Source organism: Culex pipiens, chromosome 1 (genome assembly GCF_016801865.2).
Source record: "Culex pipiens pallens isolate TS chromosome 1, TS_CPP_V2, whole genome shotgun sequence".
NCBI lineage: Eukaryota > Metazoa > Arthropoda > Insecta > Diptera > Culicidae > Culex > Culex pipiens.
Genome location: NC_068937.1, coordinates 101,793,563 through 101,821,432, shown reverse-complemented (window position 1 = coordinate 101,821,432; position 27,870 = coordinate 101,793,563). Strand labels below are relative to the sequence as shown.

The window sequence follows — 27,870 nt, the reverse complement described above, 5'->3', positions numbered from 1 at the left end:
GTGGTCTGCGGACGAAGAAGGGCTTGTGGCGACCCAAGCCCTCGGTCACCGTGGATAGACCGTGTGTGTGTGCGTGTGCTTAACCGGTGCTACACAAGGTGTAGCAAGGAAAGCCCTTCGATCCCGGCACCGTTCGCTCTGTGCTGAACACCAACTTTTCCTTTTATGACAGTTCACTTTTCCCCTCGCGTTGTTATTCCTTTGCACGCTAAATTCTGTTTTACCAGAATACAACAATCTCTCCTTCTTCCGGTTTGCTCTTGTAGTGTCCTACTACAACTCAATATCGTCTTGACCTAAACTTCTCCATACTCCATCTTGGTTCCATCTACTTCCGGGCTCGATACCGGCTCGATTGCCGGTCGACTGTGAGGGACGCTGCTTCAATGAATCGCCTTCCGTTGCTCTCCCTAGCAGCGCACACTTCCGTATTGATACTGAGGATTCCTAGCATCTCAGCTGTCTTCCGACCCAGCAAGCAGCAGGTTCCGTTTTCTGCAACGTAGATCTCGGCAACAATGCTCTTTCTCTCCGTGGCTACTTCCGCCGAAAACATTCCAGCAACTTCAACTGGATGGCCAGAATAGGACATCAGGTTTTTTTTCACAACAGGCTGCTGAGACTTGATGCGCACTTTTTCTTTCTTCATGTGCTCCCAGGTTCGCCGATCGATAACGTCAACTCCGGCACCCGAATCCACCACCCATTTAACTGGAACGCCACCCACAGTACAAATAACATTACCTCATCGACCTGGGTCAGTTGCAAACAGGTATTGCACGTTCTCCTCTGCCGAATCATCACTCAGCTGTTCCGAATCGTCGGAATCCTCAGAGTCCGTGTCACGTCGACCAGTCTTCACCTGCCGCAGCCGCTTTCCCACCTTTTTCTTGTGCTTCTTCGTTTTGCAGCAACTCTTGAAGTGTCCAACCATACCGCAGCGCTTGCACTCCTGGTCTTTCGCCGGGCAGCTATCATCGTTGGCGAAATGACCCCGCTTGCCGCAACGGTAGCATTCCCGGTTCGATCGAGTCCTTGACCGGATTTTGTGCACCTCCACGTCGTTCTCCGCCGGAGTTGGGTTCAGCGTCAAATTGTTCTTGTGCTTCTCGATTGTCTCCAATGAACGGCCAGCTTCAACGGTTTCGGCCAGAGTCATCTGAGGTTTGTTTAGAATCCTCGCACGTAGATCATCCGACGCTCCTTTCTCAAAAATCTGCTCCTTAATTTCGTCGTCCAAGTGGTCACCATACTCGCAGAGGTTGCCCTGCTCCCGCAGTCGTAGGACAAAACTTTCGATGGGTTCCTCGCCGGCCTGCACCAGGTTTCGAAATTTATGCCGCTCCAACGGCAGGCACTTCATTGGCAGGAAGTACTCGTCCAGCAGCTTCATCGCCTCTTGGAATACGTCGGATCCCACCGGAACTTCCGGTTCATCGTCGCCCTGCAAGCTGAAGTACACGTCCTGCACTTGCGGTCCCACATAGTGAAGGAGGTATGACTTCTTCCGTGAGGCGATTGCGACGTTGTTCACGTCAAGGAAGATTTGAAAAGAACGTTTCCATTTCTTCCACCGGGAAGAGACCGTGGACGTGTCCCCGGGAACAAACGGAGCCAATCCGGAGCTTTTTCCACCATCCATCCTCGTACAATCGAATTGAATCTGCTCTTGTGTCACAACTGGTCACAACCGAATCGAATCTTTCTTTTTTCTCCTTTGTTTACTTTGTCGAGCAGCTCCCTTGGCCGCGTCAACTTCCGCGCTGATATAACTATTTTCCGCGCCCGAATTTAATCGCAATCACTTCCGCGCTTCTCGTGGATTGTTTCACCACTCGTCGCCAAATGTTGTGTTCTATTCCGGGTGCAAATAGTTGAATAAAACCAAATTTAATTCCCCGTTCTTGAACCGCGTTGTTTATTTATTTTCCAACTTTTCCTTTTATGACAGTTCACTTTTCCCCTCGCGTTGTTATTCCTTTGCACGCTAAATTCTGTTTTACCAGAATACAACAGTCATGCGACTTCAAGCTGGTTTTTTTTTGACTGACCGCCCGATATTTCAGCCAGCATATTTCGCAGGGACATATGACAGCTCGAGCTAGATCATTAGGTCTATTTTCTGTGTACACTCAACCCCCAGTGGTTGGTCACTTTTTCGTTTGGGGACCATCCATAAACCACGTGGACACTTTTTTGGGAATCTCGAACCCCCCCCCCCCCCCCTTCGTGGACAATTGTCCATACAAAAAAAATCTTTTTATATGGAGCGTGGACAATCGCCATACCCCCCCCCCATAAAGTGTCCACGAACTGTCACTTTTTAGACGGCGCTCACGCACACTATCAAAATAAACGTTTGGTAGTGTGTGTGAACTCCGTGTAAAAGGGGTGTCAAACTAAAAAGTGACCCCGTTCGTTTGACAACAGTTGGTGTCAAACCATCGGGGTTTGAGTGTATTGAGTTCAATTGGGTGCTAAAATGAAGCTTAGATTGCTGATATTATTGTTTACAGCTATAAAGCTTATTTTTCTGAGTACAATGATCCTTTGTACGACCACAAAGAGTTTAAAATGGATTTTGAAATCAATTTTGAAAAATTAACCTCGCGGTCCTTTTTGACAGAAAAGCTCCTACTTGACAGCTCGTTCCAAGGGGACCATAGTTAATTCATCGAAAAAATGTTGTCTTGTCAAATTTTTTTTTGCGTTAAAATGAAAAAAAAAGCGATCAGAAATGGTTTTTAATCGTGTTTTTTACCGTTGTACATAAAAATTTACATAGGGCTTTAGTACCCAATTTAACGAATCTCTGCACCTAAATGAATCAGCATATGCCGGTTGTTGCCTTCTTGAAGCCACTGAAGGAATTTTGGGTTCTAAATCAATTGTGTTTCAAAATTTATATAATTTTGTGTTACAATCATTGACGTCCTAGTTGGCAATCATTGATTAATGAAGATTTCTGTAACTTTACAGGGAATGGAATAATCGTTACCAAAAAGTATCAACGCATGTAGGGTACTATTTTGAACAACTTGTTGAAGGAATTTTGTCAAAATATTGATAAAGACGCAAAATTTATATCTTTGAATGAAAAATCAAGAAAATTATGGAAGTTAAGTGCTCTAAAACGTGCTGTCCCTATTCACACTGTAGTCCCGATTCGCCCCAGATGACGGTACAGTTTTTTCAAAAGCCTGCTACAAACCTAAAGGAACACCTTCTTCATTGACTTGTAGCCGTCTGTCGGCAACGAAACAGTCGAGAAACGTCAAAAATCCACCAAAAACAGACGACCGCGTGTGTTGTTTTCGTTCTTTCAGTTAAAAATTTGGATCCACGACGGATCAGATCCCGCTGTTCCGTGTTGTTTTCCGGCGAATAAACCAATTTCTCCGGCCGCAAAATGCCGTACGCCCGCAAGAAGATGCACGACGGTGACACCCACCTGCGACGTCGCTGGCGACTTCGGTCGCGAACCCGCGACATGGACCTGATCGACGAGGACCTGAAGAAAAACTCGGACGCGCTGCTGAACCAGGAAGTGGACTTGGAAAAGCCCGGATTTGGTCAGTTTTACTGCATCCACTGTGCCCAGTACTACATCAACGAGCGCGCCCTGCAGGACCACTTCCGGACGAAGGTCCACAAGCGGCGCATGAAGAATCTGGAGGTGGAACCGTACACGCTGGAGGATTCGCTAAAGGCGGCTGGGCAGGGTAGTTTCGTGCAGCCGCAGAAGCGTAAGATGGAGACGCAACCTTCGAAGCAGGAGTATGCGGCCGGGAAGCGGGTAAAGGTGGACGTGGTGATCGAGGAGGACAAGCCCGCCAAGCAGAACCTTTCCAAGGTGCCCAAGTACGACGGACAGTTTGCACGGATTATGGAAGACCTGAAGAAGCCGGCCGAGTGAATGGCTGCGTTTGGGTTTGTTATTTGGATTTATTTTCATTTTCTGTATATTACAATAGAGAAAAAACTTGTAATTTCACCATGTTGTAGCAGCAGGAAGAGTTGGTTAATGTGTTTCTATTGCGAAACAGATGTTTTCTGCAACGAAAGAATAACAAGGATCTACGGCTAAACAACAATTCGGACTTATTGCTTTTTGAGGGTGGAACAAAAAAGAAACTTCCAAAATGGTTTCGGGGGAGGGAAACACACTACAAAAGCTCGCTAAACTCGAAACGAAATCGATGTCTTCTCCCTCGCGCCCTACATTTTGTCCATAAAGTGTGGCGTTCCGGCGGTGGTCCTCCGCTTCGTCAGAATGTCACAGCCCGTCTCCGTCACGAGCAGCGTCTGCTCGAACTGGGCCGAAAAAAGTCCGTCGGCGGTGACGGCGGTCCAATCGTCCGGCCACGAAACGTCGCGCCAAGTGCCCTCGGAGATCATCGGCTCGATGGTGAAGCAGTGGCCAGGCTTCATCACTCCGACGGCGTTGTTCTCTGGAAGAAGCGATGCGAGATTGGTAATTTAGAGTTCAATAAAAATCCTAATCTAAAACGCATACTCACTAGCATAATGTGGCACATTTGGGGCGGTGTGGAACAGTCGGTGAATTCCGTGGCCGCAATAGCTCTTGACCACGCTGAATCCGTGCGCGTGGACGTGCTTCTGGATAACATTTCCAATCTCGCGGTAGCGCTCTCCCGGCTTCACGATCCCAATTGCTTTCATCAACGCTTCGTACGTAACTTGGACCAGCTTCTTGTGCTGCTCCTTCACGTTCCCAACGAAGAACGTTTCGTTCAGATCGCCGTGGAAGCCCTGATGATAAACGGTCACGTCCACGTTGCACAGATCGCCGTCCTCGAGCGGACGCATGTCCGGGATTCCGTGGCAGATGACTTCGTTGACCGACGTGCAGCACGACTTCGGAAAGTTGTAATAGTTGAGCGGAGACGGATAGCAGTCCCGCTCGATGCACGCCTCGTGCACGATCCGATCAATCTCGTCAGTGGTCACTCCGACGTCGCACACCCGGGCGGCCTCGTCCAGCACTTCGCGGCCCAACCGGCAGGCCACGCGCATTCCCTCCTTCTCCTCGTCGTCCAGCACCTTAATCGTGGTGTTGCCGCGCAACGATTCCTCCGACTTTGAGCGACCTTCCTTGTGGTCGGCATAGTCCGGGCGCGGAATAGCCGCCGGAACGGGTCTCGTGTCCGACTGCGGAAACGGTCGCAACTTTCCGCTAAACGTGTAGTAAGGCCACGGATTGAACACGTTCTTGTCCTCGTTTCCCTCTACAAACCGAAAAAAAAGAAAGTTGTTAATTCGATTATGTCACTTCGGAACACGGTTCCACCGGGGCAGATAGATACTCACTCGCCAACAGGTGAATGACCTTGTGGGCCTTCCACGAGCCCTTGAAGCACGCCTGGCTGCAGAAAAACGACCCCTGGATGCCCATTTTGAGGCAAACCGGACACTGCAGGGTCGCCGGACTCTTGCAGCCCTCGGTCTCGCAACCGTGCTCGATTTTGCTGTCCGTCATCCTGTGCGAATCTGCCCGGAAGTCGTAAACAAAGCAAAAGCGATAAACCACCAACGCAAAACCCCAACACAATTATTGCTTTTTATAGGCAAGCCTGCGACGGACCGGATTTCACGACGACGAAAATTTAGCACGAAAAAAAAATAAACTTGTCACGAAACCCGAAAGAATCCCGCACGGCGCGCGAGGAGAGAAGGAATCTGACAGCTACAGCAGCTACACGGTTACTGAAAATCGCACTTTTGGGAGTTCAGAAATCGCACTTTTGGGAGTTCGCTTAATCGAACTCAAGAAAGTGCGAAATCGCGAACTCGAAAAATGGTAAAAATCACCAAAAAACGAGTTCAGTTAAGCGAACTCTCAAAAGTGTGATTTTGGACTTAGCGATTTTTTTAAATTCGCTTGAAACATTTCGTCCTAAATAAATGTTAGTTGTTTTTTGCGCTCCGGAGTTTCGGGTTGGATTTCTGGTAAGTTAAAAGGAAGGATTGTCCACCGGTGGACGGATTGCCCGCCAACGTTGGCAAAAAGGTTCCGTCCACCGGTGGACGGATTCTGGCCAAAGTTTAGCTAGAGGAATCCGTCCACCGGTGGACAGATTGCCCGACAACGTTGGCGAAAAGGTTCGGTCCACCGGTGGACGGAATACTGGACAAAGTTTAGTGAGAGAAATCCGTCCACCATTGGACGGATTGCCCGACAACGTTGGTGAAAAGGTTCCGTCCACCGGTGGACGGATTGCCCGACAACGTTGGTGAAAAGGTTCCGTTCACCGGTGGACGGATTCTGGACAAAGTTTAGCTAGAGGAATCCGTCCACCGGTGGACGGATTGCCCGACAACGTTGGTGAAAAGGTTCCGTCCACCGGTGGACGGATTCTGGACAAAGTTTAGATAGAGGAATCCGTCCACCGGTGGACGGATTGCCCGACAACGTTGATGAAAAAGGTTCCGTCCACAGGGATTCTGGACAAAGTTTAGCTAGAGGAATCCGTCCACCGGTGGACAGATTGCCCTACAAGTTTGTTGAAAAGGTTCCGTCTACCGGTGGACGGATTGCCCGCCAACGTTGATGAAAAGGTTCCGTCCACCGGTGGACGGATTCTGGACAAAGTTTAGCTAGAGGAATCCGTCCACCGGTGGACGGATTGCCCGACAACGTTGGTGAAAAGGTTCCGTCCACCGGTGGACGGATTCTGGACAAAGTTTAGATAGAGGAATCCGTCCACCGGTGGACGGCTTGCCCGACAACGTTGATGAAAAGGTTCCGTCCACCGGTGGACGGATTCTGGACAAAGTTTAGCTAGAGGAATCCGTCCACCGGTGGACGGATTGCCCGACAACGTTGATGAAAAGGTTCCGTCCACCGGTGGACGGATTCTGGACAAAGTTTAGATAGAGGAATCCGTCCACCGGTGGACGGATTGCCCGACAACGTTGATGAAAAAGGTTCCGTCCACAGGGATTCTGGACAAAGTTTAGCTAGAGGAATCCGTCCACCGGTGGACAGATTGCCCTACAAGTTTGTTGAAAAGGTTCCGTCTACCGGTGGACGGATTGCCCGCCAACGTTGGCGAAAAGGTTCGGTCCACCGGTGGACGGATTCTGGACAAAGTTTTGCGAGAGGAATCCGTCCACCGGTGGACGGATTGCCTGCCAATCTTGGCGAGAATGTGGACAAAGTTCTGTAAGAAGAATCCGTCCACCGGTGGACGGATTGCCCTACAACGTTGGTGAAAAGGTTCCGTCCACCGGTGGACGGAATACTGGACAAAGTTTAGTGAGAGGAATCCGTCCACCGGTGGACATATTGCCCTACAAGTTTGTTGAAAAGGTTCCGTCTACCGGTGGACGGATGCCCGCCAACGTTGGCGAAAAGGTTCGGTCCACCGGTGGACGGATTCCGTCCACCGGTGGAACAATATTGGCGAAAAGGTTTCGTCCACCGGTGGACGGATTCTGGACAAACTTTAGCTAGAGAAATCCGTCCACCGGTTGACGGATTCTGGACAAAGTTTAGCGAGAGGAATCCGTCCACCGGTGGACGGATTGCCCGCCAATCTTGGCGAGAAGATGGACAAAGTTCTGCAAGAAGAATCCGTCCACCGGTGGAACAATATTGAGGAAAAGGTTCCGTCCACCGGTGGACGGATTTGTCGGACAATTTTTTACAAAAAGAAATCCGCGCCCCGGAGGATGGATTGCTTGCCAAATTTGGCAAAATGATTAGGTCCAACGGTTGATGTTTTTAAGAGCAATGTTCCGGCCTCCGGTGGACGGATTGTCTGCAAGAGTAGGCAAAAGAATCGGTATGGACAATCTTTTGCAAAAGGAATTCGTCCCCCGGAGAACGGATTGCCTGCAAGAGTAGGCAAAATAATCGGTCCACAGGCGGACAAAATTTTTTGCAAGTTCTGCAAGAGGAGTCGCTCCACCGGTGGACGGATTGCCTGCCAAAGTTGGTAGGACGAACCGGACCAACTTTGGACAGTTTTGAAAAGGACATTATAATATTTTTTTTTTACTTTTTCCGGCAGAACCATAGAACCAAGTGGCCAGTGTGGAAGCGGAATGAAAGGGATCCGGAAATATGGGCCAGCGGTTGCAAGACTTTATCGGGAACCTAATGTGGCGGTCCGTTTCGAGGACTATCGGATGCTGCGGGAAATGATCTGGTTGAGAAAGCGATGTTCTCCAAGACAACCGGTTGACTCATCACAATACTACCAGCAGGGACCAGCGTACCAAAATTCACCAGAGCTTTTGAACGAACCCGTTCATGTCCCAACAGCAAGTCATGGTTGTCAAGAAAAGAACACCAACAATGACCAACAAGGGCCGGAATGCTGCCGACGAGTTTTAAGTACCTTCGGCGTGTGGTGAATCAGTCCGACTCGACGTTGTCCATCAGGTGGCGAAGGTGTGTACCATCAGTGTTGCACAACAACTAAATCTGTTCTACCTCAACCTTTTTCAGACAACCAACTTATGCGAAACGACGAAATCCAGCAAGAACCGAGCTGCAGGCAAATGTGGCACGAACGGCCATCCTACTCGTTAGAAACGGGCTCTATCATTGTCACCGATTTCGGCCGGCGGCAACGATCAACTCCTCCACGGGCTTCCCGGCGGCCGGCGACCAACGACACGCTTATGAGCAAGTTGCAGCTCTACGACGACGAGGAGGCCAGCACGTAGTCGCTGCACAAGTTTTCCGAGACGCCTGCCTGACCGGATCGATGAAAACACGAAGCTGGAGAAAAGTGAACAACGTCATGGCCGCAGGAGCCCTGTGTAACTTTTGGTCCTGGAACGAAATCCTTGACCTCGATATCGCTGCACCACCCAACGCGAAGCAGCCTGCCGGAACCAGGAGAGATCGTGACCATTTTCCCCAAGGAACCAACATTGAATACCATGACAAACTTTCTTGCACGAAGCTTTATTTTATAAAATATGATCCTGTCATTATATTTTGTAATTATTATCAAATAATTCAATAAAAATGCCGTTTAGTTGTTTATCAATTATTCACTGCAACTAGTTTAATTACTAATTCAAAGAAAATCCCTGAAAACGCCCTCAAGTAGGCAACCTCTCAACCGGTGAAATATTTCCCCACGCTCGAACTCGACAAATCACGAAAATCATGATTTTGCCAGTTCGACCCACTTTACCAAAAAAAGTGTTATCCGAGTTGAACTCCAAAAATCATGATAATTACCATTTTTTTGGTTTTATTTGGTAAGCGTGTACACTAGCAAGCTGGGATTGGCCTTCAACCACACGCTTACCAAATAAAACCAAAAAAATGGTAATTATCATGATTTTTGGAGTTCAACTCGGATAACACTTTTTTTGGTAAAGTGGGTCGAACTGGCAAAATCATGATTTTCGTGATTTGTCGAGTTCGAGCGTGGGGAAATATTTCACCGGTTGAGAGGTTGCCTACTTGAGGGCGTTTTCAGGGATTTTCTTTGAATTAGTAATTAAACTAGTTGCAGTGAATAATTGATAAACAACTAAACGGCATTTTTATTGAATTATTTGATAATAATTACAAAATATAATGACAGGATCATATTTTATAAAATAAAGCTTCGTGCAAGAAAGTTTGTCATGGTATTCAATGTTGGTTCCTTGGGGAAAATGGTCACGATCTCTCCTGGTTCCGGCAGGCTGCTTCGCGTTGGGTGGTGCAGCGATATCGAGGTCAAGGATTTCGTTCCAGGACCAAAAGTTACACAGGGCTCCTGCGGCCATGACGTTGTTCACTTTTCTCCAGCTTCGTGTTTTCATCGATCCGGTCAGGCAGGCGTCTCGGAAAACTTGTGCAGCGACTACGTGCTGGCCTCCTCGTCGTCGTAGAGCTGCAACTTGCTCATAAGCGTGTCGTTGGTCGCCGGCCGCCGGGAAGCCCGTGGAGGAGTTGATCGTTGCCGCCGGCCGAAATCGGTGACAATGATAGAGCCCGTTTCTAACGAGTAGGATGGCCGTTCGTGCCACATTTGCCTGCAGCTCGGTTCTTGCTGGATTTCGTCGTTTCGCATAAGTTGGTTGTCTGAAAAAGGTTGAGGTAGAACAGATTTAGTTGTTGTGCAACACTGATGGTACACACCTTCGCCACCTGATGGACAACGTCGAGTCGGACTGATTCACCACACGCCGAAGGTACTTAAAACTCGTCGGCAGCATTCCGGCCCTTGTTGGTCATTGTTGGTGTTCTTTTCTTGACAACCATGACTTGCTGTTGGGACATGAACGGGTTCGTTCAAAAGCTCTGGTGAATTTTGGTACGCTGGTCCCTGCTGGTAGTATTGTGATGAGTCAACCGGTTGTCTTGGAGAACATCGCTTTCTCAACCAGATCATTTCCCGCAGCATCCGATAGTCCTCGAAACGGACCGCCACATTAGGTTCCCGATAAAGTCTTGCAACCGCTGGCCCATATTTCCGGATCCCTTTCATTCCGCTTCCACACTGGCCACTTGGTTCTATGGTTCTGCCGGAAAAAGTAAAAAAAAAATATTATAATGTCCTTTTCAAAACTGTCCAAAGTTGGTCCGGTTCGTCCTACCAACTTTGGCAGGCAATCCGTCCACCGGTGGAGCGACTCCTCTTGCAGAACTTGCAAAAAATTTTGTCCGCCTGTGGACCGATTATTTTGCCTACTCTTGCAGGCAATCCGTTCTCCGGGGGACGAATTCCTTTTGCAAAAGATTGTCCATACCGATTCTTTTGCCTACTCTTGCAGACAATCCGTCCACCGGAGGCCGGAACATTGCTCTTAAAAACATCAACCGTTGGACCTAATCATTTTGCCAAATTTGGCAAGCAATCCATCCTCCGGGGCGCGGATTTCTTTTTGTAAAAAATTGTCCGACAAATCCGTCCACCGGTGGACGGAACCTTTTCCTCAATATTGTTCCACCGGTGGACGGATTCTTCTTGCAGAACTTTGTCCATCTTCTCGCCAAGATTGGCGGGCAATCCGTCCACCGGTGGACGGATTCCTCTCGCTAAACTTTGTCCAGAATCCGTCAACCGGTGGACGGATTTCTCTAGCTAAAGTTTGTCCAGAATCCGTCCACCGGTGGACGAAACCTTTTCGCCAATATTGTTCCACCGGTGGACGGAATCCGTCCACCGGTGGACCGAACCTTTTCGCCAACGTTGGCGGGCATCCGTCCACCGGTAGACGGAACCTTTTCAACAAACTTGTAGGGCAATATGTCCACCGGTGGACGGATTCCTCTCACTAAACTTTGTCCAGTATTCCGTCCACCGGTGGACGGAACCTTTTCACCAACGTTGTAGGGCAATCCGTCCACCGGTGGACGGATTCTTCTTGCAGAACTTTGTCCACCTTCTCGCCAAGATTGGCAGGCAATCCGTCCACCGGTGGACGGATTCCTCTCGCAAAACTTTGTCCAGAATCCGTCCACCGGTGGACCGAACCTTTTCGCCAACGTTGGCGGGCAATCCGTCCACCGGTAGACGGAACCTTTTCAACAAACTTGTAGGGCAATCTGTCCACCGGTGGACGGATTCCTCTAGCTAAACTTTGTCCAGAATCCCTGTGGACGGAACCTTTTTCATCAACGTTGTCGGGCAATCCGTCCACCGGTGGACGGATTCCTCTATCTAAACTTTGTCCAGAATCCGTCCACCGGTGGACGGAACCTTTTCATCAACGTTGTCGGGCAATCCGTCCACCGGTGGACGGATTCCTCTAGCTAAACTTTGTCCAGAATCCGTCCACCGGTGGACGGAACCTTTTCATCAACGTTGTCGGGCAAGCCGTCCACCGGTGGACGGATTCCTCTATCTAAACTTTGTCCAGAATCCGTCCACCGGTGGACGGAACCTTTTCACCAACGTTGTCGGGCAATCCGTCCACCGGTGGACGGATTCCTCTAGCTAAACTTTGTCCAGAATCCGTCCACCGGTGGACGGAACCTTTTCATCAACGTTGGCGGGCAATCCGTCCACCGGTAGACGGAACCTTTTCAACAAACTTGTAGGGCAATCTGTCCACCGGTGGACGGATTCCTCTAGCTAAACTTTGTCCAGAATCCCTGTGGACGGAACCTTTTTCATCAACGTTGTCGGGCAATCCGTCCACCGGTGGACGGATTCCTCTATCTAAACTTTGTCCAGAATCCGTCCACCGGTGGACGGAACCTTTTCACCAACGTTGTCGGGCAATCCGTCCACCGGTGGACGGATTCCTCTAGCTAAACTTTGTCCAGAATCCGTCCACCGGTGAACGGAACCTTTTCACCAACGTTGTCGGGCAATCCGTCCACCGGTGGACGGAACCTTTTCACCAACGTTGTCGGGCAATCCGTCCAATGGTGGACGGATTTCTCTCACTAAACTTTGTCCAGTATTCCGTCCACCGGTGGACCGAACCTTTTCGCCAACGTTGTCGGGCAATCTGTCCACCGGTGGACGGATTCCTCTAGCTAAACTTTGGCCAGAATCCGTCCACCGGTGGACGGAACCTTTTTGCCAACGTTGGCGGGCAATCCGTCCACCGGTGGACAATCCTTCCTTTTAACTTACCAGAAATCCAACCCGAAACTCCGGAGCGCAAAAAACAACTAACATTTATTTAGGACGAAATGTTTCAAGCGAATTTAAAAAAATCGCTAAGTCCAAAATCACACTTTTGAGAGTTCGCTTAACTGAACTCGTTTTTTGGTGATTTTTACCATTTTTCGAGTTCGCGATTTCGCACTTTCTTGAGTTCGATTAAGCGAACTCCCAAAAGTGCGATTTCTGAACTCCCAAAAGTGCGATTTTCAGTAACCGTGTACACCGCGCTTTGGATGTAGAACGCAAACTTGCACACAACTGCTGATTGCCTTCGTTGCGCGCCAAAATTCTGGGTTGGTTTTGTTTTGATCAGTAAAGGATCGGTGCTGGACCGGGAATGTCGAATAATGTTCCGTGAATTTCGTGAAGTTCCGGAAGTATACTGACGATGTGTTGCAAGTGATATTGTGAATATTGTGATTGTTCGCGTTAGTGAATAAAAAAAGCGTGGTTTCGCCCGGTTGATATCGCCGGTAATCCACAAGTGTTTGCCGGGTTCCTGCCTTGAACCAGCGTGGACAAGTCTCCGGTTCACTACATGAAGGTACTGTGACTCAACCTCACCTTTCGGTTCCGCGTTTTAAGTCCTTTTATTTGTCCCAACCCACGCACGTACTCCCAGAAATATTGAATGCGCAGCACTAAACCGATGTTTTTGGATGGGAGTGTCCTCGAGAAGTTGCCTCCTGGACCCAAGTTCTGCCGGGGCTACCACCGGAACCACATTGGGGTACCATCAAGCATGATTCGCATGATTCTATAGGGTGTCTCATGAATCTATGACATTTCCCCGAAAAGACACTTCCTCATTTATGTCATTTACCTAAAAATCATTTCCGAACATTCCGAACGACCACATCCCCGAATGACGACATCCCTAAAAAACCATTTTGCCACTCGCCCTAATTTTCCACATCCCTGAAAATCATTTTCCCGAAAGATCATATCCCCTAATGGCCATTTCCCCGAACGCCACTTCCCCGAACCCGGTTGTAGGGTGGTAGCTGGATTGTCTGGCATCCTCTCACGATCATTGGAAACGGTTGAGAGTGGACGTTTGGCGCTGAAGTGTGAGTGTGATTGAATTGTGCTGGAACCGGTTGGCGGAATCCGGAACAGGACACGACGCATTATCAGCAGAGATGGTGCTGCGTCCAAAACGTCGTGTCTCAAGGAGTCCCGGTTGAGACCCTACACCGGTCAGGCGGGTATGCCCGTTGCCCAGGTTTGGGGAATTAGCGATCAATGGAGTATCATGTCCACAATTGAACTTTCGAAGAGTTCCGAGTTTTTTCCGAGCGTTTTATTCCGGCTTCAATTAAATTTTAAATATTTTCCAATACCCTTTCTTCCCTTTTTCCACAGGGTCTCAATTGGGTCCTAAAATGAAGTTTAAATTTGTGATATTATTGCTCATAACGATAAAGCTTATTTTTCTGAGTACAATGACCCTTTGAACGACCACAAAGAGTTTAAAATGGATTTTTAATTGAATTTAAAAAAAAATTAACTTCATGGTCCTTCATGACAGAAAAGGTCCTACTTGACAGCTCGTTCCAAGGGAACCATAGTTTATCAATCGAATAAATGTTGTCTTGTCAATATTTTTTTTGCATTAAAATAAAAAAAAAGTGATTAGAAATGGTTTTTAATCGTGTTTTTTACCGTTGTACATAAAAATTTACATAGGGCTTTTAGTACCCAATTAACCCTATGTGTCCTTAATCACCCCAGTTAGCAGTTTGTCACTCTTAGTTGTTGTCCTCTTGCTATACAAAAGGTAAACTGGACACAATAGGTCTATTCCCGTACTGCAGAATTCTGCAATTCTGCACAAAAACGGCAGCAGAGCGTTCCCGTACTTTTCTGCAACAAAAGTAACTTTTCTCTCAGGCAGAACTTCTGCAGTGAGAGAGGTAGAAGTTGCAGCAAAACCGTTTCCGTTTTTTTCTGCAAGCTCTCTCTTCTCTTTCTCGTTGAAAAGTTACTGCAATTTGGTGTAATGGATGTTGAGTACACGCTTACATAAAATTTGCAAGTTCTGTGAAATCAAGCATTTTATTATAAGTTGTAATAATAAATGATTTTGGGGAGGTTTTTTTATATCTGGTTTTATTGAGAACGATTTTCTTGTGTTAACGATTTCAGGCTTATTTCATTCATGTAAATGATAAAACGATTTTTTAAGTGTTAATATTTGTACCTGATAAAAAAAATTGATAACTTAAGCCATAGTATTACAGCACGGCTACCCGAGCAGGGGTAAATAACACGGGAATACCAAATTTTGGTATTACTTGAGCAAATAACAGCGACCAAAATGTGCCCTTGGTTGCCCAGTAATAGATGGTAAAATACCATGAAATCATACCAAAGTCTTGTATGTGGAAGGGCACAACAATACCAAACCATGTTATTCCAAGGGTAAAATAATACCTCAAAATAGAACCATTTCAATACCAAGTTGAGGTCTTCTGGATTTTTGAACATTGCTTGAATACCAAAACTTGGTATTGCCAATCATATTTTGGTATTCCTGTGGTCTTCCACATACATGATTTTGGTATGATTTGATGGTATTTTACCATCTATTACTGGGCAACCAAGATCACATTTTGGTCGCTGATATTTGCACAAGTAATACCAAAATTTGGTATTTTCATACCATTTTTAGTGCAGCAGTTGCAGTTAGTGAAAAAACGGAAATGATCCATATGCAACAGCCAAATCTACTCACCTGATGATTCCATGTTGTTCTTAGTGATATTCTTCACCACACCGAATGCATTTGTCATTGATGAACGGCCTGTGCATGAAGTTCTTGAAGATTCTGAAAAATAACAAGATTGAAAAATAAGTGTTATTAAAATAAAACTGGATTGAAATTTACCAAAATTCAATAATCTTTCGATTGACTCGTTTTTCAAAGTATTTGGTTTTTTTTTCAAGTCATTTTAGTGCAAAATTTATTATCTTGTCCAAATTGGTAAAAAAAAATCCCATAGTTTCAGGGAAAATTGATGAAACCTTTCAATACCAAAATAATACCAAAATGTGCCATCCTGACTTAGAAAATTTTCCACAATTTCAAGTCATTTCTGTAGGGGGTATATCAAAAATGTTTAAAATCAAGTTTGAAATTTCCGGTTTTCAATTAAAGCATTCGCTTTGAGACATAATTTTAGCGCAAAATTAATTATTTTGTCAAAATTGGTCAACATTTTCCCATAGTTTCAGAGGAATTTGATAAAACACTGTAATACCAAAAGAATACCAATATGTGGTGTTCGACCATTGACAAATTCTGCAATTTTGTAATATCAAAACAATACCTTAAATTGGTATGATACCACATTTTGCTCTTGCATAATCCTCAAGACAAATTTTAAAGGGTCCAGGAATACCAAAATTTGGTATTGATACCAGAGAAAGGTATTATTACGCATTTCCCTTGTTATTTACCCATGCTCGGGTAGTACCCCAACAAAAAAAATGTACTATAAAAACAAAATGTTTTTAAAAACTTTTAAAAGACACATTTCTTTTGTGTTTAATAATTTCAAATAAATATTAGTTTAGGAATAATTTTTGATCTTAAATTGATTTTGAATAAACTAAATGTGTGTTTTAAAATAATAGGTAAATTTAATTAGCAAACAATAAGTTGTACCTTTAACGGTGCTACCAATTTGTATTCTATATGATCCAAAAAAAAATATGTAATTTTGTCGAAATTAAAATTCTTAAATTCTTAAATTTTTTTTTTTCAAATTATAATTTCTTTGAAACTTTTAGCTGTAGTTTTTGAAATTTTGTAAGTTTTAAATTTTAGATGTATGAATTTTTATATTTATTAACCTTATTTTTCAATTTTGTATTTTTGAAATTAGGCTTTTTTAATTTTAAACATTTTGAATTACTTAATTTTTAATTATTTGAATTTTTAAGCGCTGAATTTGTGATTGTTTCATTTTTCTTATATAAATATTTGCATTTAAAATTTCTCAAATACCTGATTTGTTTTTTTTTAGTTTCTCAATTTAAAAAATATTAGCTTTTTTAAAATATTTTATTTGTGAATTTCTTAATTTCCGAGTTTCTAAATTTATGTATTTCCATATTTTCGAGTTTTTGATTCATCTACTTTCTAATATTTTCCAATTTTGCTGCGTCACCGTTGTTCTTCCATGTGACATCCATAATTTATTTTTTGTTATCCTGAATAAAAAAATCTTCGAATGTTCTGCTATCAAAACATGTATTTATCTGGGTGCTGAAGAGACAGAATGCGTAACGTGATTTTCGAAAGCTCCCTACTGCTCCCCACTAATACAACTACACTACAGCTGTAAACATGGTAAACATAAACAAAGTAGAACGCTATGTTCAAGCTCAAGCGTGACATATTTGTTGCTGCTGAAGTGAATTGTTTTGAAACATTTTGAATCTGTTGATGTTAAAGTTTTCGCTGAAAATTTAAGTGCTTTGCTTTTTTTTGCTCATAGACTAAACAACAATTGGCGGGTAAAAGAGGCAATTTTAGTTTCCCACGTGACGAATAATTGCGTGGAATTATGTGAAGCAGAAGAGTAACCGAATTAAAGTTTCGGGCTTTTGAATTTCTTCTTAAGATTTGTTGACTTCGAATACTTCAAAAGCTCGATGAGATCAACTTTTTTTTATTTCTGAAAAAATAAATTATAGATCGATCACAATACTTGCCACTTCTTGGTATCATTTTGCGAACCGCTTTGACAGTCCCAAATTGAGGCCGCTTTGCGAACCACTATTCCGCACCCAGGTATTTATGATCCATTATAAATTAAACCTTAGTTTGTCACTTTTTTTTTTAGCTATATTTGTTAAACGTACCTGCCACCACTAGCGTGCCCAGGGTGGGGCAACATGGGGCAGTTGCCCCACCATCCTCGGAAATTTGTTCTAAAATTGGGCAGGGGGTGTCCATAAACGACGAAATTTTCAAAACTCTAATATTTTTGCCCCACCTTCCTTGAGGACCTGGGCACGCTAGTGCCTGCCACACTCATTTCTATTTTTTACCTGATGTAAAAGTTTTGAATTGTTTATAATGTATAATTTCTACCTAAGCATAAGCATCTTTTAAATAAAATGTTGAGTTGCATAAAAAAATAAGTCCCCGTTCTATCCCTCTTTTAAATGTTTTGAAATAATAAAAAAAAATAATACCCAATTTGAGTAAATCCACTCAACTGTGTACAATATTGCAGAAAAAGTACGGGAACGCGATACCCAGGCTAAAGTTTTGCGGCTTCTCTCCTTGCAGAACTTTTGCAAAAGAGAGAGATGAAGAGAGCGAGCTGAACAGTACGGGAATGTGCTGCAAAAAAGTAACTTATGCTGGCTGCAGGATTCTGCAGAAGCTGCAGAAATTCTGCAATTCTGCAGGTACGGGAATAGACCTAATGCTTCGTAAAGCTAATGATTAGGTCTATTCCCGTACTGCAGAATTCTGCAATTCTGCACGAAATCGGCAGCAGAGCGTTCCCGTACTTTTCTGCAACATAAGAAACTTTTTTCCCAGGCAGAACTTCTGCAATGAGAGAGACAGAAGTTGCAGCAAAACCGTTCCCGTACTTTTCTGCAAGCTCTCTCTTCTCTTTCTTGTTGAAAAGTGACTGCAAGTTGGTGGGATGGATGTTGAGTACACGCTTACATAAAGTTTGCAATTTGGGTGAAATCAAGAATGTTATTATTACTTGTAATATTTTTTTTTTGTTTTATTATTACTAAATTGAATTAGTCTTTTGAAGAGACGTTTGTATATTTTGAATTGATGGATTTTTTGGGTAGGTTGTTTTTTTTATGTTTTATTGAGAACGATTTTTTTGTGTTAACGATTTCATGCTTAGTTCATTAATGTAAATGATATAGCGATATTTTTTAGTGTTAAAATGATAACTTTTTGAATAGACTAAATATGTGTGTTTAAATAATAGGTAGATTTAATTGCCAAATAATAAATTGTACCTTTAACGGTGCTACCAATTTGTATTCTTATTTGAACCAAAAAATGTGATGTAATTTAGTCGAATTCTTAAATTTTAGGAAGTTTAAATTCTAAAATTAGGAAATTCTTAAATGCGCCATCTTGAATCACAAAAAGTACATTTTTTATGGAGTCGTTAGAAAATCAGGTTTACAGGATTTAGAGATTGAACATTTTGACGAGTTCTGCGGAAAATAGCATAGCATAGCATAGCATTGGTGTCTACCCGTAGCTGCTACTTCGTTATTGACCAGGACCCCCAATCATTGCTCCGTGGACCACAGATGAAAAGTAGGAACCAATCATCACCCCTTCGCAATTTTCAAAGGTCCCTATCGTGCTGATCAATACCGACGCCGGCCACGACCAGTGGTAAGACACGGGGAAGTGGATGGGAATGTTAGTCCGATACTTGAGTGATGGGACCGCCAAATCGACTGCGTCTCCGACAAAGTATCACATGAGTTTTGAGGGGTTAGTAAGATGGGTATGAGGTCAGGATTCACTGTGGTAGGTGATGCGACCATAAGAAATTTGTTTATCTGTTGAAATTTTAAAAATCTTAGGCAGCCGGCTGCGGAAAGATACATAATTGATTATTTAAAAAGATTTTTGTCGAACGCGTGCCAACCGAGCAGTATTGCTATGGGCTGGACTTGTCAGTATATTTTTTACTGTTTAACCCGAGTAAATTAAAAAAAGTTATTCTTCATGAAATGGAAAGTTTGATGAGTTAATACTTAAACTGCCCGTTGGAATACATTTTTACAATCAACAAATTTGAACTACAAGAAAAGAGGACACCACGTAACCGATTGTAATGAAATCAAAACAATAACATAAACGAACTAAACCGTCGGCGGTAGATAATATGACCGAGTGTGAAACATAATCGTTGCTTTCCGATCTTCGACGCTAGAAGAACTTAATTATAAACTCAATCCCGTAATTTTTTTACTTATTACCGTCGGCGTGCCATCCGAGCAACGATGCTATGGGAAGGGCTTTCAAAACGAAATGAAATGAATTTTTTTTTTTTGATTTTGACGACAACGCCTTCTATCAAAAAATTCAAGGAACTTCCACTACTTTCTCGCGGATTTCGACGAGTTCTGCGGAAAATAGAGTACGAACTGTTTCTATTTTTTTATTATTTGAGTTTTCATTTTTTTATGTACAGAATTTAAAAATTTTACTTATATTTGTTATTTTTTTATTTTTATTATTTTTTATTATTTTTTTTAAACTGTAACTTTTGAATTTTTGGTGTTCTGAACTTTGAAATATTCAAACTTTTGATTCATTTATTTCGAATTTAAAAATATTTGAATTTTTAAGTTTAGGAACTTTTAAGTTAGAAACCTTTATTTTATTATTTCGAATTTTGAAAATTTAGATTTTTTGAAATTTTCAATATTTAATTTTTAATTATTTGTATTTTTCAAGCTTTGAATTTCTGATTTATTGTTTTTTTTTCTGAAATAAATATTTGCATTTTAAAATTTCTCTAATATCTGATTTATTTTTTTCAAGTTCCTCAATTTGAAAATAGTTTTATTATATTTTTAATCACGAATTGTGATTCATTTTTTTTTATTTGTCAATTTCGCTGCGTCACCGTTGTTCTTCGATGTGAAATTCAATCATAATTTATTTATGTTATCTTTCAAACATTTTGCTATTAAAACATGTATTTATGGTCTATATAAATATACCTTCTATATTAAACCTTTTTCTTTTTTTAATTATGTTTTTAAAACGTACCTGCCATTCTCATTTCTTAAATTGTTTACCTAATGTAAAAGTTTTGAGTTGTTTCTAATATAAAATGTCTACCTAAGCATTATTAATTTCTAGTTTAATAAATGCTTGATTTTTTAGATAAAATGTTGATTTGCATAAAAAATAAGTCCCCGTTCTAGAGGTAAACTTCTTTCAATTACAATTTTTGTCAATCCATTTTTTTAATTGTATTGAAATAATTAAAAAAAAAAAACTTCAATACCCAATTTGAGTAAATCCACTCAACTGTGTACAATATTGCAGAAAAAGTACTGGAACGTGCTACCCAGGCAAATGTTTTGCGGCTTCTCTCCTTGCAGAACTTCTGCAAAAGAGAGAGATGAAGAGAGCGAGCTGAAAAGTACGGGAACGTGCTGCAAAAAAGTGACTTATGCTGGCTGCAGAATTCTGCAGAAGCTGCAGAAATTCTGCAATTCTGTAAGTACGGGAATAGACCTATTCCGTGCATGAAAATACTTGGTGGGACAATTATGCGTAGAAGTTCAACGATGGGACAAACAGACTTGGTGTTGTTTTTAATGAGTTTCCGAACAAAGTACTAGATTTCTGGAGCAACATTTGAAAGGGGCGGTTCGACATTGCTCTTACGGCCTTTCATTACATGCGTTTAAATGGGACGAAAGGCCGTAAGAGCAATGTCGTACCGCCCCTTTCAAATGTTGCTCTGGATTTTATGTGTTTTGCCTACCTCACTGAGGTAAGGCTATAATCCTGCTCTAAGAATGAACTTTTTATTAAAAGCTCCTAGACCCACCTGCATGTAAACATATCGACTCAGAATCGAAAACTGAACAAATGTCTGTGTGTGTATGTGTGTGTGTGTATGTGTGTGTGTATGTATGTATGTGATCAAAATTCTCACTGAGTTTTCTCAGCACTGGCTGAACCGATTTTGATCAAACTAGTTGCATTCGACTTGGTTTAGGATCCCATACATCGCTATTGAATTGTTTGAAGTTTCGATAAGTAGTTCAAAAGTTATGTATAAAAATGTGTTGTAATGTGTGCATGTAAACGATGTCCGGATCCATCATCCGACCCATCGTTGGTTAGGTAATTGAAAGGCCTTTCCAATGAGTCCAAAACATTGAAGATCTGGCAACCCTGTCTCGAGTTATGACCACTTAAGTGATATTTTTGTACTTTTTTGAAGCCGGATCTCACTTAAATGTATGTAAACGATGTCCGGATCCATCTTCCGACCCATTGTTGGTTAGGTAATCAAGAGACCTTTCCAACGAGTCCACAACATTGAAGATCTGGCAACCCTGTCTCGAGTTATGACCACTTAAGTGATATTTATGTACTTTTTTGAAGCCGGATCTCACTTAAATGTATGTAAACGATGTCCGGATCCATCTTCCGACCCATCGTTGGTTAGGTAATCGAAAACCTTTCCAACGAGTCCACAACATTGAAGATCTGGCAACCCTGTCTCGAGTTATGACTACTTAAGTGACATTTATGTACTTTTTGAAGCCGGATCTCACTTAAATGTATGTAAACGATGTCCGGATCCATCTTCCGACCCATCGTTGGTTAGGTAATCGAAAACCCTTTCCAACGAGTCCACAACATTGAAGATCTGGCATCCCTGTCTCGAGTTATGACCACTTAAGTGACATTTATGTACTTTTTGAAGCCGGATCTCACTTAAATGTATGTAAACGATGTCCGGATCCATCTTCCGACCCATCGTTGGTTAGGTAATCGAAAACCTTTCCAACGAGTCCACAACATTGAAGATCTGGCAACCCTGTCTCGAGTTATGACCACTTAAGTGACATTTATAGCACTCTGTGGCGCGTTGCGAGGGCCATGCGTAGAGGTTCCGTTCCGAACGAGAGTGTGGAAAAATCGGACAAGTGGATATTGGATTTCGCCAAGAAGGTGTGCCCGGACTCGGTGCCGACACAACCATCATTCGACGTTGTTGATGGGAGCGATTCTAATCCTCCCTTCTCGATGGTAGAGCTCTCCATAGCACTATTGACGGGCAACAACACTGCTCCTGGTCCGGACAAGATCAAGTTCAGCTTGCTGAAAAATCTTCCGGACGTCGCCAAGCAGCGTCTGTTGAATCTGTTCAACAAGTTCGTGGAGCAGAACATAATTCCACACGAATGGCGACAGGTCCGGGTGGTTGCCATTCAAAAGCCCGGTAAGCCGGCATCCGACCACAACTCGTATCGTCCAATCAGCTTGCTGTCGTGTCTACGCAAGTTGCTGGAGAAGATGATCCTCGACCGCCTCGAACCATGGATGGAACGAGAGCACTTGCTGTCTGACACGCAGTATGGCTTCCGGAGAGGCAAGGGAACAAGCGACTGTCTAGCCTTGCTGGCCACAGGGATCGACATAGCCCGTGGTAAAAAACAGCAAATGGCTTCTGTCTTCCTAGACATCAAGGGTGCATTTGATTCAGTCTCCATCGATGTGTTGGGAGTAAAGCTGCGGCGGAGCGGTCTCAATCCGACGATGTGCAACTTCCTCATCAACCTGTTGTCAGAAAAACACATGCACTTTGTGCAAGGTGATCTGGCAATCACCCGGATAAGTTACATGGGTTTGGCACAAGGCTCACGCCTTAGTCCATCCATGTATAACTTCTACGTCAGCGATATCGATGATTGCTTGACCGGAGACTGCACCCTTATACAGTACGCAGATGACGCAGTGGTTTCAATCGCTGCCAAGAAGGAAGTCGATCTGCTAGAACCCTTGCAAGATACCCTGAACAACTTGGCCCATTGGGCAGTTGGAAAGGGTATTGAATTCTCTCCGGAGAAGACGGAACTGGTCGTTTTTACGGGGAAGCATGAACCGCCGCAGCTCAATCTTTCTCTCTCGGGAAAGACTATCGAGCAGTCGGACCACTTCATGTACATGGGAACCATCTTTGATCAGAAGGGAACATGGGGGAAGCACATTAACTACCTGAAGCAAAAGTGCCTGCAAAGAACTAATTTTCTGCGCAGCGTCTCTGGCAACCGGTGGGGTGCTCATCCTTCTGACCTGCTTCGACTGTACAAGACAACGATACTCTCGGTGCTGGAATATGGCAGTTTCTGCTTCCAGTCAGCTGCGAAATCACGCTTGTTGGTCCTCCAGCGGATACAGTACCGAAGTCTTCGCATTGTCTTGGGATGCATGCACTCAACTCACAACATGACCCTCGAGGTCTTGGCGGGAGTGTTGCCTCTGCGAACTCGTTACTACGAACTGTCTTACCGGTTCCTGATCCGGTGTGATTACAGGAATAAACTGGTAATTGACAACTTTGAAACGTTGCTGAACCTTCACGTTGAGTCTCGGCGCATGCTTCTATATTATGACTTTATGTCATCGTGGGAGTGGAGCCCGAGCACAACGGTACAGCGCACGCCTCCGTTAACCAGCAGCACCCTGATTGGCTTCGACACGTCCATGAAAGCCGATACTCGCGGTATCCCAAACCATCTTCTGCGGGGAGTTGTACCGTCGATCTTCGCATCAAAGTACAACCATGTTCCTCCAAACAACAGATTCTTCACCGATGGCTCCAAGCTCGACGGCTGTACGGGCTTCGGTGTTCATCATGAATCTCATCAGCTGTTCTTTAAGCTGAAGGACCCGAGTTCGGTTTATGTCGCAGAGTTAGCCGCGGTTTACTGCGCACTGCGAATCATCGAGACCATGCCACCTGACCACTACTTCATCTTCACCGATAGCTTTAGCTCTGTTGAGGCTATCCGGTCTCTGAAGCCGACCAGGGAGTCTACGTTTTTCCTCACGGAAATACGTAAGACTTTAAACAACCTGGCGGCTCAGTCATTCAGCATCACGGTGGTATGGGTCCGCGCTCATTGCTCGATTCCGGGTAATGAAAAAGCGGACTTGCTCGCCAAGAAGGGTGCTGAGAGTGGAGACATTTTTGAAAGGCCAATTAGCCTACAAGAATGTTACGGTTTTCCGAGGCAGCGTGCGCTCCTGGATTGGCAAACACAATGGGACGGCGACACCAAAGGACGTTGGATGTATTCCATACGACCTAAGGTGCAAAGAAAAGCCTGGTTCAAGGGAATGGACTTGACGCGTGGATTCATCAGAACGATGTCCCGCCTTATGTCGAACCATTACTCGTCCAAGGCTCATCTGTACCGTATCAACATGAGTGATACGAACCTTTGCGACTGTGGGCAGGGTTATCAGGACATCGACCATCTCGTATGGGCGTGTCCAGATCACCAGGCTCACAGAATTAAGTTGAAAGATACCCTCAGGGCCCGAGGAAGACCACCAGAAATCCCGATGCGAGACGCGTTATCTCAACTTGACCTTGATGTTCTCTATCCGATCTATCAGTTCCTCTCAGATTCCAAAATATCCATTTAGTTTTCTTCCAGTTTGTTTTTCTTCAGTTAGTTTTCCTTCTGTTAGTATAACTCGCCTTCGTACAAAGCCGTCGTTTCTGGTTGCACCGGAAGCAAAGCAAGAACGCCCCAGCAGCTGGACACCGAGTTGTGGCTGAGGACAAAACGCAAAGGCCAGCAGAGCCAACCAAGACCCCTACACAATCCCCCTTCCCTTCCCACGCCTTGTCTTTAACATCAATCCCTTCCCTACTAACCCCGAGTAGGCCGCGGGTAATCGGCTCCCCTCCCACTAACATTTACACACAAGATCCTCTGTAATTATTAAGCCAAATGTAATTACAAAAGCCGACTCGGTCCTAACCAGGTCCCAGTACCGAAAAGGACCTAATAAAAATAATTTTATGAAAAAAAAAAAAAAGTGACATTTATGTACTTTTTGAAGCCGGATCTCACTTAAATGTATGTAAACGATGTCCGGATCCATCTTCCGACCCATCGTTGGTTAGGTAATCGAAAACCCTTTCCAACGAGTCCACAACATTGAAGATCTGGCAACCCTGTCTCGAGTTATGACCACTTAAGTGATATTTATGTACTTTTTTGAAGCCGGATCTCACTTAAATGTATGTAAACGATGTCCGGATCCATCTTGTGACCCATCGTTGGTTAGGTAATCGAAAACCTTTCCAACGAGTCCACAACATTGAAGATCTGGCAACCCTGTCTCGAGTTATGACCACTTAAGTGACATGTATGTACTTTTTTGAAGCCGGATCTCACTTCAATGTATGTAAACGATGTCCGGATCCATCTTCCGACCCATCGTTGGTTAGGTAATCGAAAACCCTTTCCAACGAGTCCACAACATTGAAGATCTGGCATCCCTGTCTCGAGTTATGACCACTTAAGTGACATTTATGTACTTTTTGAAGCCGGATCTCACTTAAATGTATGTAAACGATGTCCGGATCCATCATCCAACCCATCGTAGGTTAGGTAATCGAGAGACTTTTCCAACGAGTCCACAACATTGAAGATCTGGCAACCCTGTCTCGAGTTATGACCACTTAAGTGATATTTTTGTACTTTTTTGAAGCCGGATCTCACTTAAATTTATGTAAACGATGTTCGGATCCATCTTCCGACCCATTGTTGGTTAGGTAATCAAGAGACCTTTCCAACGAGTCCACAACATTGAAGATCTGGCAACCCTGTCTCGAGTTATGACCACTTAAGTGACATGTGTGTACTTTTTTGAAGCCGGATCTCACTTAAATGTATGTAAACGATGTCCGGATCCATCTTCCGACCCATCGTTGGTTAGGTAATCGAAAACCTTTCCAACGAGTCCACAACATTGAAGATCTGGCATCCCTGTCTCGAGTTATGACCACTTAAGTGACATGTATGTACTTTTTTGAAGCCGGATCTCACTTCAATGTATGTAAACGATGTCCGGATCCATCTTCCGACCCATCGTTGGTTAGATAATCGAAAACCTTTTCAAACGAGTCCACAACATTGAAGATCTGGCAACCCTGTCTCGAGTTATGACCACTTCAGTTATTTATGTGTACTTATTTTTCTGGATCTAAAAAAAATAGCTGAAATATGTCTCCAAACCACTCATATTACCCATTATTGGTAAAAAGTGAGGAAGGCATCAACCACATAGGTGGATTAAGTTAGTTTTTCTTAAAGTATACGACCAACTAAACTTAAAAATGTTTAAAAGTCAAAATCGTTTAAAAATGACATGGGACAATTATGCGTAGAACGGCAGTTTAGAAATTTTAAATCCAAAATGGCGGTGATGAAATATTGAAAAAATGCATTTTGTAATTAAATAAGCAATCAACTATTCAGATGTGACTAAAGGGGTTGGTCGCAGAACTCAAAACTTGAGGTCTGTGATTTTAAAAAAGAATCCACTTGGTCCACGTCAAATAATAGGTATCTTTATCTAAAGAATGATTTCATGCAAAAAAAAAAAACTCTTTATAAAAAAGTCAATATCAAGATCGAAAAAAAAACTAAATGAATTAATAAAATATAATAAAATATTTCGAGAATGGCAGCACCCATTATTTTGATTCAGAGTAGAAACATACACTCAAAATCAGAAGTATCCCTCAAAAGGATACTTTCTATCCCTTTTTCAAGTTCACCCGGCGTCACCTTTCAAAAGGGTATGTCAAAATCAGTACATTTTCGATACCCTTTTAAAAGGGTGACGACGGGTGAACTTGAAAAAAGGATACTTTTGACTTTGAGTTTAAACAGCAGCAGATTTGAAGAAGATAAAGAATGCCGATGTGCTACCTGCAAAGCCAGGAAGTTTGAGCAAGGACGCTCAAAATTCGTCTGGGAACCAGTTCGCTACCCTCCCTGTGGACTTTAGCGAGAAGGAAGAATTTGAACGACGGTAAAAGGTACCACCCATTTTTGTGAAAACATCGTCATCGGATTCGGTGCGAAAGTGGCTGACCGGGTTTATCAAATCTGGTGCTTTACGAGCTTCCATTCGCTTGTGTGCTGATGGACTCAAAATTCTGCTTCCTTCAATTGCGGTGGCGACCATTCGACCAAAAATCGGAGCTGCTCAAAACGAGCTGAGTTTGTGATAATTCGACAGCAAGCGACGACGAGGCACCAACATAATCGGGATCTGCTCGAGTGGTTCCAAATCCAACAAGCATCAACGGGCGAAGGCAGTAGTGACCTGTTTTCACCACAAGAATTTCTGAACATTTTCATCGAGATTACTGCACTCGTTGCAAAACGCGTGCGAAACAAGTAAGAACGCTTGGAGGTTTTATCTTAAAATACAGTTCGTAGTTGCAGGCCAAGGGTGCTGTTAGATCATCTTGGTCAAAACAGTATGGCTTTGGTTCCTTGCAAGTGTCCTATTTTCTTACCGTCACGTTGGCTTGGTTTAGTCATCATGATGACAAGGTGTAACCTAGCTGGTGGCCTGTGGAAACGGCTCGTAAACTTTTGACCAGCGACGGTTAGAGTCGAGACGGCGTCAATGTGGGAAAGGGATGTAATTTGTGATTGTAGACGGTATTGTTTTGATTCGCAG

At 43.7% G+C, this 27,870-nt stretch overlaps 3 protein-coding genes and 2 long non-coding RNA genes across 5 annotated transcripts; 2 read left to right on the top strand and 3 right to left on the bottom strand.

The window, feature by feature from the left end:
- Positions 1 to 695: 695 nt before the first annotated feature.
- LOC120431638 (uncharacterized) lies at positions 696 to 1,956 on the bottom strand. Its single transcript, XM_052706279.1, has one exon. The coding sequence runs from the start codon at positions 1,640 to 1,642 to the stop codon at positions 746 to 748; it is 897 nt and encodes a 298-aa protein (XP_052562239.1). The 5' UTR covers positions 1,643 to 1,956; the 3' UTR covers positions 696 to 745.
- Positions 1,957 to 3,306: 1,350 nt separating this feature from the next.
- On the top strand, positions 3,307 to 4,094 carry LOC120431640 (zinc finger protein 593 homolog). The gene has a single exon (XM_039596748.2). The coding sequence runs from the start codon at positions 3,410 to 3,412 to the stop codon at positions 3,914 to 3,916; it is 507 nt and encodes a 168-aa protein (XP_039452682.1). The 5' UTR covers positions 3,307 to 3,409; the 3' UTR covers positions 3,917 to 4,094.
- On the bottom strand, positions 3,926 to 5,696 carry LOC120431639 (methionine aminopeptidase 1). Its single transcript, XM_039596747.2, has 3 exons — positions 5,332 to 5,696; positions 4,521 to 5,249; positions 3,926 to 4,451 (listed from the first exon to the last, which is right to left on the bottom strand). The coding sequence occupies exons 1-3, from the start codon at positions 5,498 to 5,500 to the stop codon at positions 4,219 to 4,221; spliced, it is 1,131 nt and encodes a 376-aa protein (XP_039452681.1). The 5' UTR covers positions 5,501 to 5,696; the 3' UTR covers positions 3,926 to 4,218.
- A 1,707-nt stretch (positions 5,697 to 7,403) lies between these two features.
- On the top strand, positions 7,404 to 9,033 carry LOC120431641 (uncharacterized). The gene is made up of 2 exons (XR_005607932.1): positions 7,404 to 8,410; positions 8,477 to 9,033. It is a non-coding gene; the product is annotated as an uncharacterized LOC120431641 (long non-coding RNA).
- A 470-nt stretch (positions 9,034 to 9,503) lies between these two features.
- On the bottom strand, positions 9,504 to 11,133 carry LOC120431642 (uncharacterized). The gene is made up of 2 exons (XR_005607933.2): positions 10,127 to 11,133; positions 9,504 to 10,060 (listed from the first exon to the last, which is right to left on the bottom strand). It is a non-coding gene; the product is annotated as an uncharacterized LOC120431642 (long non-coding RNA).
- Positions 11,134 to 27,870: the final 16,737 nt, after the last annotated feature.

Excerpts from the sequence above, each read along its gene's own strand:
- LOC120431638 (XM_052706279.1), bottom strand. The coding sequence starts at position 1,642 with ATGGATGGTGGAAAAAGCTCCGGATTGGCTCCGTTTGTTCCCGGGGAC.
- LOC120431639 (XM_039596747.2), bottom strand. The coding sequence starts at position 5,500 with ATGACGGACAGCAAAATCGAGCACGGTTGCGAGACCGAGGGCTGCAAG. Across the intron at positions 5,250-5,331 it reads GGTCATTCACCTGTTGGCGA|AGGGAAACGAGGACAAGAAC; the intron begins GTGAGTATCTAT and ends TTCGGTTTGTAG. Across the intron at positions 4,452-4,520 it reads AAATGTGCCACATTATGCTA|AGAACAACGCCGTCGGAGTG; the intron begins GTGAGTATGCGT and ends CGCTTCTTCCAG.
- LOC120431640 (XM_039596748.2), top strand. The coding sequence starts at position 3,410 with ATGCCGTACGCCCGCAAGAAGATGCACGACGGTGACACCCACCTGCGA.